Source organism: Opisthorchis viverrini (assembly GCF_000715545.1).
Source record: "Opisthorchis viverrini unplaced genomic scaffold opera_v5_178, whole genome shotgun sequence".
Classification (NCBI taxonomy): domain Eukaryota; kingdom Metazoa; phylum Platyhelminthes; class Trematoda; order Opisthorchiida; family Opisthorchiidae; genus Opisthorchis; species Opisthorchis viverrini.
Genome location: NW_008751835.1, coordinates 512,136 through 523,795, shown reverse-complemented (window position 1 = coordinate 523,795; position 11,660 = coordinate 512,136). Strand labels below are relative to the sequence as shown.

Below are 11,660 nucleotides of genomic sequence, written 5' to 3'. Positions count from 1 at the left end.
TGATCCGCCAATCTGTTGTATCTGACTTCTGACCCGATCCAGTGCCTAATGCCGGAAAAAAAGATTCACAGAAGGGAACACGACAGCTATATTCTGAAGAAGCGAGTACGAGAGTGCAAGTGCGTGCGAGTGCGAAAGTACAACTGTCCCAAGCTATTTATTGGCGGAACACTGTATAAACTTGGTCCAATGCTGACGCACGCGGTCCGGCCTTGGTACGAGGCTGCGACACACTGCATATTGCGGGGGCGTTGTCTGACCTTGGTCAGCGCTGACTCACGCTGTCTGGGTTTGATACAAGCTGTGAAGCGCAGCATATTGAGGGGGCGTTGTCTGTCTGATCAACATCTAGCGGAACTGAGAGTCTCAGCAGATTTTGGGCACTCAGTGGTTGCTTTCAGGACTCTGACCTTCCTGATAGTTACCAACCCTACACACGGAGCGGTATGAGCTGGTCTGCTGAGCTGCTCATCCAAAAATGACTTCATTCATTCGAGGAGTTCACATGTTAGCCTAATCATATTTGTTCACCTGTGTGACTTTCCACTCCGTTTGTAGATGCGGTGACACTTACCTGGGTGTAACAAACCCAGGACCAGCCGAACACCTGATGACAAAGCAGCTGAGAAGGAACAAAACCTGATCGAGGAAAAATTTCGAAACTCCACAGAGATACTTGATGTACAAGGTTGTCTTAATGTTGTGTTACCTTGCTGACTGGATCGCTACCAGTCTTTTTAATATTGTCATTTTGGAAGTGCTTAGTGTGGTTGCTGATGAAAGTTAGAGAAATGCTAGAATCTTGCTAGTCATATCTTCTTGCTGACTTCGTGGTGAAATATGCCAAAGAGACTTAATGCTCCAAAGTTTATTTGAGCTTCCATTAACTTCCATCGTCTTCATCTTTTCTGAAATAATGTAGGCTATCAACAACAGTATGTGTATTCTAATATAGCTTTTAGTTTCTGTATGATGGCATGGACTTTGCAATTTCGTTCGATTTTTTTCTCTTTCTCTTCGTTGTCATCGCCAGTGGAACCTCATTCAAGGATTCGACATTCGAAATGACATTATGGTGTAGTTGAAGATACTTGTTTAGACAAAACTAAGCCATCCAATTGAGGCTAGGAGCGAATTCCACAAATTTGTGGAACATATAAGATGTCTCCCGAAATCTTGTGTTTGATTATGCACATACCCAAAAGCTGTAGGTTAGAGTGTATTCAAGAAAGGAACTCAAGCTGTCCTTTGCTTAATTACTGTGAATAATCAGCAATAGAGGCGCGTTCGTTGGAATTGTTTATAACATGCATATATCTTACAAAGGGGTAGTAGTACTTTCATGATAGACTGGTGTGATATTCATATATCACCATCTAAGTCATAATAGTAATGGATAGCCGAAGAACAGTGTGGCCCGCGAAAATGAGAACGAGCAGAAATACACAGGCTTTGAGGTAAAACCAGTTTACATCATCAAAGACTCGAATGAGCCCACTAACACAGTGGGTAGCGCTCCCCCCCCCGAGCCACAATGTAGCGCTAGGGTATACGGGGTGAAGTGGGATTCTGTTGAACGCGACTTTCAGGAGGTCGCACCGGTTCATTGTTAGGTTTGTGGCATCAGAGCTCTAGTAAAATCAAAGGGTCTTGGCGTTAGATTTTCAAATAGTGGATGAAACTCACTGGCTTACTTGTTTGACCGTTTGTCCACTCATCAGATCACTTGTGGCTGTCTGCACTATCTAGACAAACAGGTGCTTGTTTTCGTTTCTTAATCAAGCACTTTTCCAGTTGTCGTCGATTTCATTAGTGCGCTAGGAAGAGAAGCAAGGAGGTCTGCTTGCTCATCGAACATTCCCCCAGATTACTCACTTTTGAGTGCACCTAGACTTTGTTTCCCATATGGGCCGTTAACGGCATGGTAATCAAGGTCACATGATCCGATCAGGCCCCACAGATCCCGGTTTCACGTAACATTAATTCACGTTTCCCGTGAATTACTGTCTAGAGTAATATACTGACTTGTGATTAAACGCACACGTTCATTGCAACTGGTTTGCGTACTCCGGCTGAGTTGCTTCGGAATGGGGTGTCTGCGATGTAGTGTTGAGGGATAAAGTGACCGATCACTATTTAGTACACTGCGCACAATGACTGTGGACTGTGACCAAAACTGTCTGCGGTGTTCAGACTAACGAGATCAGTATTCGTTGCTGGCGATAACCGCCATGGCTAAATTTCTCTCACCCAACTTCCTGTCACGGTGTGTCTGGACGCACAAGAACTGCAGTACTGAATACCGGCCTCAGCAAGCAAGCCTCTTGAGTAGTCGAAGAATCGAGATCCCTTTCTGACGGATCGTTTCGTCCATTAATCCGGTGCTGTTGGGACTAGGCTAAACTGGTGGTGGTGGTGGTGGAGACCTTTGAATCAACGATTGTTCTTTCTTCGACAGAACATCCACGAGGTAAGCCGACATTGTCCTCTTGTACAGGGAATTCTTTATATGGTGGTTGTTGTATTCTTGGTCATGAATGCTTGTGAAAAACCTTGACCAAAACAATTAAATTCGGAGACTTCATTACTGAGTTGTTAATGGAATTCGTGGAGCTCGTTTGAATAGTGTTGCCCTCTAACCCGGCTTAGTGAAGCGATATGAATGCGAAGGTTTGTACGTGGCCCTCCTAATTGCAGTTGGGTTCAAGCGGTTAGAGCACGAATCTACTGACCGGAAGGTCCGTGGTTCGAACCCGGCCTCTGCCTCTTAATTTCTCCTGTCTGGGCTTGGGCAACCTTGCAGTATCCCAACCCTCGTGCTTCTTGGTGGCATGGCATCTAGGCACAGGAAGGGTGCTACAGCTAAACGATTTTTTATTTTCTTAATTGCAGTTGCAATGTTTCACTTGCAATGGAGTTGCCGTACTTCGTCTTTGCTGATCACATCTGTTCTGACACCTCCTTCAAGTTAATGAGCTTCAAACGCAACATAAATGACTGAATTCGGATAGACCATCGGTAAATACTTCCAAATCATATGAAACAAACGGGTGTCTCGCTAGCTTTATCGTCATATGACGAAATTAATTTTATTGCTGTATGAATGAGAACCACAACTAAGCACACCAAACCACTGTTTGATATTTCAACCTTTCCAGTCTACAGGCCTCCGGCAGCTGTTGCTCAACTAACGTAGCAAATTCGGGTGAACGGGACCTCCTCAAAAGAGTAAGATTGTACTCGGTAACGAATAATTGCACTGGGACAGCAGGAAGACCGTAATATGGCTTGGAAGTGAGCAATAACAAATTCACGGTTTTCGGAAAGCCGTGGTCATTGCATACAATCCGGCATCGTGGTCTTAAACCCAACTGATCACCACTCTATGGAGTAAATAAAATCGTTCAGCTGTGACGCCCGTTCGGTGCGCAAATGCCAGGTAAGGTGAAAACGGCACGAAGGCAAAGGTATTGGTCAGTTTCTTAGATAGAAACAATTTGAAAGCCGATAATAAGTCTGACGGACCGATGCGGTGACCTAACTTCTGGGTTACCTCGATTATTATGGAGAAATACACATGGTGCGCAGTTCCATGCACTTCGCAAACACAAAACGCACGCGCATACCTTGTTAAGAAACAAATTGCTCGACGTTCACGAAAACGTTCTGGTAAGCCATTTCTCACTCCATGGGCTGTTTTCTAACCAAAGTGAACAGTCTGATATTAATCTGTTTCGCAACTCACTTTTAACAGTAGATGGCCTACCGAACCAATTTTCTCGCGGGAACTGGGAAACCTGACCCAGGGTTGGTTACATTCTGGCAACGGACCTGCCTTTATCCAGAATTAGGAGCATTCTGTTAGGAAGGCTATCCTAAATGACTTTTACATGGGATATGTTTGGACTGGTATTCTGAACTGAATTGCCTGTCTGTTTTAGTCCATCAGGGGCACGTTGTAGCTTTGAAAAACTCAGTCTCATTGTGCGAATACTGAGTGTCATTGTCTCCCGTGCAAGTGTACCTAGGTTCAAACGACGCACCGTGTTCACCGTCTTGGAGGGCGCTCAGTATTCGCACAATAGAGTTGAGTTTTCGAAAGCTACAATGTGCCCCTGATGGACTAAAGCAATCAGTCAATTGAGTTCAGAGTACCAGTCCAAACTTTTGAGCCCCATTTAGGCATTTCGGGGTCTTAGCGATGCTGAGAAATTATTCCACCAGACTTGTCCGCCAGTGGTATGATTGTTCGAGCGGACAATGATATTTGGTGTGCTGCAAGAATATGGATGTAGGTTAGGATGGGTTTTGGTTTGAGCACATACGCAACAAAAAGCAACATTTTGGTGCAAAAGGTTCTACTCCACTCGTGAAGGTTTTGCAGCTAATGGGCACCGTCTTGGAGCCTGCTCGTGTTCATTTCCGGTAGGTGTTTCACCCGTACGTATGAGCGTAAGGAGAGTATCACAGATGGCTTAGTGCACGGCAGTCTTCTCGCTGTGTATCGGGACTGTTTTAAAAATGTACGGTGACTCCAGCTGCCTCGCGCTCAACAGCTTGCTTTCAGGTGATATGAACCCCTTGAATTACACACAATTTCAGAGTGAGCAGAGCAGCCTCAGCATGTGAATTGGATTTGTCCAGATTAGAATGAGGGAAGGAGGCGCTAGTGGTGTCTTCTTGTCGCCTCAGGCTCAGGATCGAGATGAGGAGCGTACTAAGATAGGCCGATTCCTTGTGGCGTGATGAAGACCTTGGTGGAGGAAATTAAGCCAATGATTAGTTAGGCCAGGAAACGGCATTGTGCTTCGGGAAAAACGCACTACTGATGCTTTCCGACAAGAATGAAACAAGTGGCAGTTGTTTTCGAGAAGGAGAACATAAGGTTGACGGAAACTCGCGGACGACGCCTACCTGATGAGCCCTAAGACGGGCGAAACCGGTCGTGGGCTGTCGAGGAGTTCTCAGCAACCTTGTGAGTAGTTTCCTTTATGAAAAAATGCCAGCTGTTCTTAGCCATGAAGTCGGTGGAAGTCGCTACTGAAATAGTTTGAACTCTAAACCCCGCATGAACAAATACTTTTCGTTTGTGTCACTCAAACAAGTGAAACAAAGTGCCAAAAGGAACCATCAATATATTGAGCAATTGCATCTCACCCAAACTGATGGTAACATATGCACTGGTAGCTTATGCATTATACGCAAAGAACAGTGGGTGGATGCAATCTGTGCAGAATTGAGGAAAAATGTCCGAATGAAAATAGTTCAATAAACCAGGAACAAGAAAGGGAAAGGATACGGTATACATGTACGGTACCGGTTGGTGAGCGTTGCCTCAACCCCACAAGAAGAGGAACGAGAATAGAGGTGTAGGATCTAGTGGGGGGGGGGGGAACGGGATGATTTCCATCACTAGCCATAATCGGAGGAACGAAATGAATAACACAGTGCTTTGACAAACTGGAATGTGGTAGGGAAAAGTAATCGTGGCTTGCCGTTCCGCTCCAAGCATCAACATCCAAAAATTCCGGAATGTCTTTTGCTATACATTATCGAACTTTTCCGACGTTTTAGACGTTTCCTGAAAGCGGAAAGAAGCCAGTGCGAATAAAAACATGGGAAAATAGAACGTTTCGCATAGATAAGCTCGAACTGAGGCCAGCCTGTCCTCTATTCCAATTCTCTGGATTGATCTTGCTCCAACATACGAACAAGTTTAGTGAGAGAACTGTATTGATTTTATCTGTTTGCATCATCAATATGACTTACCACGTGTCAGCGAGGACCTGCTACGAAGAAGGATTTCAGTGCACTATATCGATTACTAACGAGTAGCGGCAGTCACGAGATATGTGACGACAGTCGAAAAATTATCGTCTGGAGAGGATGGCGTTTCGCATGTAATACATGACCAATGGTTGGGTTGAAAAACAAAAGAAGAATCAAAATAGCTCGACGATCGAATTCTGGATGATGATATTAATGAATTGGACAGTCCTCAACAAAATGGAAAAAGATGCCTTCTGAGGCACTCATCGAGAGACAGTTGGGGACATTTGCTAAGATATTTTGAGGAAGCAATGTTTGTGAATCAATTTTGGTGGTAACCTTAAGCGGTTCTAGTCACGCGCCGGAAAAATTAAAAACAGTACTAACATGTTTGACTGAGGATGTGTTCGGTCAATAATTTGCTGAACATGGGCTGCAAGCCTTACCGAAATTTGAAGCATGAGGGAATAGATTTTCACTAGGCTCACGAATCTCTTGTTCATTAGGCAGCTCAGAACACTTGCTCCTCAGACATACTACAAATGAGCACTGATATTCGGTTGCATTCGAAGAACTTCCCACGGAATTCGTTGTTCTGTTTTCATTGTCACACTGAAAGCCACCAGAGAAACAGAGCAAGTCTCTGGTTCCCTATTCAAAATATCACTCATATTCTCACATTCAGCATAAATTGCATTCCAATAAGTGTCTAGAAAAATCCACTCGATACAGAACCTCTAGTTTAGTGTCCTGGCTAGTATTGTAACGTCGTATTGTCGTATTGTAACGGTGACACTACTGATGGGAGGCATGAGAGTAGTATGTTTTCGTGTAAATTTGCTTTGCGTTTCTTGAAAAGGGAGATCCATTGCGGAATTTGTGGAGTCGCTTTTTAGCATTTGCTTGGACTTGAGTAACAGTTAATGAATATCCAGGAAAGGACGCGTTCAAGAAGAAGATGGATATTCAGATTTTGCAAACAAGATCCATATGAGAGTTTTGCTTCTCTGTCCGCTAGTCTGTAACTGGTCGGTTGGCATTTTCTAGTAAATAACTCCGCAGCGAAGGTCTTCTTCCTTTCAGTATCACTAAGACGCCGACATGGTGACAGAGATTTTGAGTGCTGTGTGGAGTTGATACTGAGCACTCCGCCGGTGTCAGGCGATCAATTCGGGAAAGCTGTCTTAGTATGGAAAACCACCGATGCGCACAACCCCAACGCCACACTGTGAACTCAACGGCCTGGTACCAAGCCCCTTCAACCCAGCCCTGGAAAAGTGGTGTTATATACACGTTTTCATGAGTCTGGGACTGAGGTCAGCCAACCACAACAAGTTCAAGGTGGCGAGGCCCGCTAAAAATCGAGCAAAATGTCCTCTGGGTCTCATGACTGATCTGCGCCCGAACAGGGCTTGGCACTGTGCTGGTTAGGCGGACGGCATGATACGACCGATGCGCCTGCAAAGGCCTCAAAACAAATTAGTGCAGTGAGGGTTGTAACCGACACCTCACACAACACCGGAAACGGGAAAGACTCTTGCTCCACTGGCGTGCGCCCAAGATGAGTGGTCTTCTTGGCACTATGCGGTAGTGGTGTTTTATGGGATTAAGTGTACTGGGAGTGCGGCCGCGGGGGCAACGAAGCCGCGCGTTGGTTTGATAGAACCTATGAGGTTGGACTAGCAAAGGAAAAAATGTACGTCCCGGAAACTTCAGTGAACGACTGGGACAGTGACCAGATAAAGTATAGCTGCAAACGAGCCTTTTCAATGTTATTCTACAGGAAACAGGTTAGAAAGTCGAAATGAGACTACGGAAAACGGCTCAGAAGTCCAACACCCAGAACTACGCACAACTTCGTACAGAAACGCTGAATTTAAAACACCATTTACAAATACGGCACTCGGAAAACTTGGAACGATGAGAGGTTTTCTGCGCTGATTTTCAGCTCATTTGGGCAAATTTTTACACAGTTGATTCAGATTAGCTTACAGAGGGGTAGTGAGGTTTTAGGTCTGAGTGAAGCCGCGTCCGTACGCATTTTCTCACGTCAAACATGAGCGGACATCCTGACACTAAGGCGATGACATCATTCATCCTCATTCGTATGCACTGTCCTTTGTGCCTGACTATGTTTCTGGTAGCCCCACCACCTGGTGCGGTACTAAGCATTCCTATAGCTGTTTAATTTCAAGCCCGAAATGTACGTACTCTGAAAGAAGCACACAGAAATCGATGGATCACGAAGAGAGTGATGTTTGTCCGACAGAAATCACTCCCCATGGACTATCCGCGTTGATATATCTAAGATCCAAGCCTACTTTAATGAATGGGGCATGGAATTCTAGCGAGTGTGAAAATACTATTATTCAGAGAACTCTAAAAAGTGACGGCTAGTTGTTCAAGACGTATGCTTTTGTACAAGCAGAATGGGGAAAAGCATTATCAATATGTAAGATCACTAAGATTGTGCAAACACCAGGATCGTATATCACATCAGCGAGATATCCTTTCTATGACGATTTTGGGACAAACGTGTTTGAAGTGAGCTTCAACAGAAGCCAAGAGAATGTCTACTCCATTCGCCTTGAGTGGCCACGCCAGCTGAAAGACAAGTGCCTAAATTGTCAGTTCCAGAAAAAGTTAGGTGAGTGGTTGGTGTTTCTTCGCGGTTAATCAGCTTACCAGCTGGACTAGGTTTTCTTACTCGTTAACTGTATTAGTCCTAGTAACCGCACGTTTTCTGAGCGACAAAAAACTCACAAGCAAGTTGTTTATGTTAGGCCAAGTTATCATCCCCTCGTCTGTCCCAAGAAGAGAAAAAAAGCCTCAGTGACATAACTACGGGCTCTCTAAATGTACCTTGCACAACCACCAACCCACCGCTACGCACTACTACGCTCCACAATAACGCACTGATGATGTCACCTCGATTGGTGATGAAACGTTTGCAATCAAATTGCCCAGCTCAGCGAACAAGCCAACGACCACCATCTACGATACCTGAGCTACCAACATTTTCCTCTATAGAAAACCTTGATTCTAGTGGTTGTTGATCAGTTGGCTGTTGATCTGTTCACTGAGCTTGGCAGCTGGCTTGCAAACGTTTCGTCACCATTCGAGGAAACTCATCAGTGTGATCTGTTCACTGAGCTTGGCAGCTGGCTTGCAAACGTTTCGTCACCATTCGAGGAAACATCATCAGTGTCACCTTGATTCTCGAAGCTCTATCGAGTGTAGTATGGAAAACGATCATTATGTCCCACTTTGTTTTGTTTTTGTGTCCCCCGTTCACCTTAGGATATTCAAGTTTTCAAGACATCGCTGAAGCAAAATCTGTTTGCTGAACTGATAATCAGTATCGATTCCGTACACACAGAACGCACACACGCATGCTGAGGAGTGCGCAACGCCCATTGGATCCCAAACAATGGCTGCAATTTAGGTGGATTCGGCATACGCGATGGATGGAATATCCCCGTTCTTGCTTATTAGGCATGGGCGACCTGTGTTCCAGATTTGAGCTCAATATTAGTGCATTTGAATCGATTGGGGAGACAGACAAATCACTCGCGCCTAGATCGATTTTGGATTAAGCGCCAAGATACATTGTAACGGTTACTTGGTCAACTTCCTGGTTAAATCTCCCGACCAAAGGATTACTGTAAACTCTGTATGTTAGGTGGAAGTCCTTGAAAGCAATAGCCGTGGGCCGAATGAACCTATTCGCGTTTGAGCGTGAGGCATATCCACAGACTGCTCTGAGGCCCCTCGTATTTGAAACATGAAAGTAAGCTGGACCCCTAAATGATAGACGGGCACACGGAATGGAATAAAATGATGTTCAGAGATGACAAAATTTGCGAGCTGAGCGGGCAAGGTGTCTGGGTTTGCCGTTTACACAGTTGAAAACTGGAGAGAACGCACAGTAGCTGAATTGGGAACTGGAGATTTTCATGGTTTCATTGTTCCAAATGACTTCATTCATCATTACATGTTATAAGGGGAGCTGTAAAAACTTTGGAAAGATGTGCGTTGGTATGTGAGGATGTATTGAAAGCTGGTTAGTTTGGATACGGTTCGTCGCGGTAAATTTCCGAGTGGGAGCTTCCTTAGTTATGAAGTGAGATGCCTAATGGAGTGCGTACAAACCGTGCTGGACAAACCGTTTCAAACTGCCATAAAAGAAAAATACAAAGAGGCTCAGATTCGGTGATCTGAATAGCCAGTAAGACGGCCCTTCTTGACTGATCCGCCTCTCCCCCAATGTTCCACCCAGTTTTTGCGCACATTCTTGGTGTAGTGTGACGAGCGTCACCCAGACTCTCCATACATCATCAATGCCCGAACCCGCCGGTCCTGTGCCAGGTGAATCAGACCACTACAGAGAGTAAACGGCGGGAGTAGAGCTTCCAGTTCCAATGTCACACGAGGCGTAGAACACGGCCAATACCGCGTCAGCTTGTTCTAAGACCCTTACACATCGTGCCACTTCTGCCTTGTCGTCCGTCTAACTAACACAGTGCCAAGCTTTGTTCGGATGCACAGCTGCCATGTGACCCATAGAACACTTGCTATCGGCCAACCGAGTTTCAGCAGGCCTCGCCACATTGGGCCTGTTGCGGCCAGCTGACCGCGGTTCCGAACTCGTGGGCACGTGGGCACACAGTCACGTTACCAGGCTCACATTGAACAGGCTGAATTACGCATTGGCATTAGGGTTATTCAGATGCACACGATGTGGCGTCTGAGTTATGCGCGTCGATGATTTCCCTAGAACAGACGGAGACCCCCCGGGGCAATCGCAAGCCACCAGCTGTGTACATCGTAGCTGGCCGGAGGCCTGTGCCAGCGGTCTCTAACAGACCATAGGTATAAAACCCGAAGCGAAGTGTCTTTCAGTGGGACAGGTACAGGCAAACGAGGAAGAACAGTGATTGGTTGAACAAAAGGGTTTCCAGTCAAAGAAACGCCATGTTTAATCGGCTCGTGTTCTACTCGATGGCTTTTTGTCGACTCTGTTGGCCACCTATGGCGCTTTTCCATGAGTTTCGGACGGTACAGCAACAACTCTAGGTTTTCCGTGTGAAACCGCTCGTCTAGTTGGATGTGCCCAGGTGGCCGTATCTCTCACTTGGCCAGACAACTTTTGAGCCGGTGCTCATTGCTTTCCGACTGGCTACACACCCCTCATTTGTGGCCAATCCGGTTCCTTCAGCTTGCTCCAAGCTTATGACTGATGGATTTGTCCGTCGCGGTTGTAGGTTGCACTGTGGTAGGTTAGTATGAGACCAATCTGAGTACGGTTTTTCCCTTTCATAGAATAATACAAGACTTTTCTACGATCAGCTGCTTTACTCGGGTTTGCAAAATTGACGTGCCAGCGCAAAAATTAAGCAAATCATCCCACCGAAATCAAATGAACTAGTGAGAAAAATCAGCGCTGATAAATTCATGTAACGAACTTATAAATTAGCAAACCAATGAAACGGATTCCTTTTCAGGTGCTTTCATTCGGACAGGTTCAATTTTGTTTCAATATTAGTAGTAAGTACTAACTTACCGCACCAAGGGCATCCTATACAGATGACACAAAGGTTACATCCAGTATATTTAAACGTGCTGCTGTGTCTACGATCCGAGGAAAACGTAGGGCAGTATTATGAATAAAATTTGTTGATTAGGAGGAATGGGGTCAGCCTTCGAAAAACTCAGCGCTTAGTCCCTAGTGGGAGGTACCACGTGGGTATGGAGAGGTAGGCTAACACGACCCTTCGGTTTGCGGTTGCAGGCATCAAATTAAGATAGATGTATGACCTGGTCTAACCGACTGATAACATCTTTGTAATGTACTACTCATAAAGTTGCGGAAAATCCGTCGACAGCCCACG

At 45.4% G+C, this 11,660-nt stretch overlaps 2 protein-coding genes across 2 annotated transcripts in view; both read right to left on the bottom strand.

Moving 5' to 3' along the window:
- Window positions 1-517: 517 nt before the first annotated feature.
- T265_07621 (hypothetical protein) lies at window positions 518-2,838 on the bottom strand (the record flags this gene model as incomplete). Its single annotated transcript, XM_009173189.1, has 2 exons — window positions 518-639; window positions 2,733-2,838. 2 exons carry the CDS (start codon window positions 2,836-2,838, stop codon window positions 518-520), a joined length of 228 nt encoding a protein of 75 aa, XP_009171453.1.
- Window positions 2,839-5,123: 2,285 nt separating this feature from the next.
- The window catches only part of T265_07620 (hypothetical protein), a gene marked incomplete at both ends in the record, with an annotated part of 112,011 nt that continues 105,474 nt past the window's right edge, over window positions 5,124-11,660 (bottom strand). Inside the window, one exon of the mRNA XM_009173188.1 lies at window positions 5,124-5,581. Within this exon, the coding sequence (XP_009171452.1) occupies window positions 5,543-5,581 (39 nt within the window). The remainder of the gene's footprint in view (window positions 5,582-11,660) is intronic.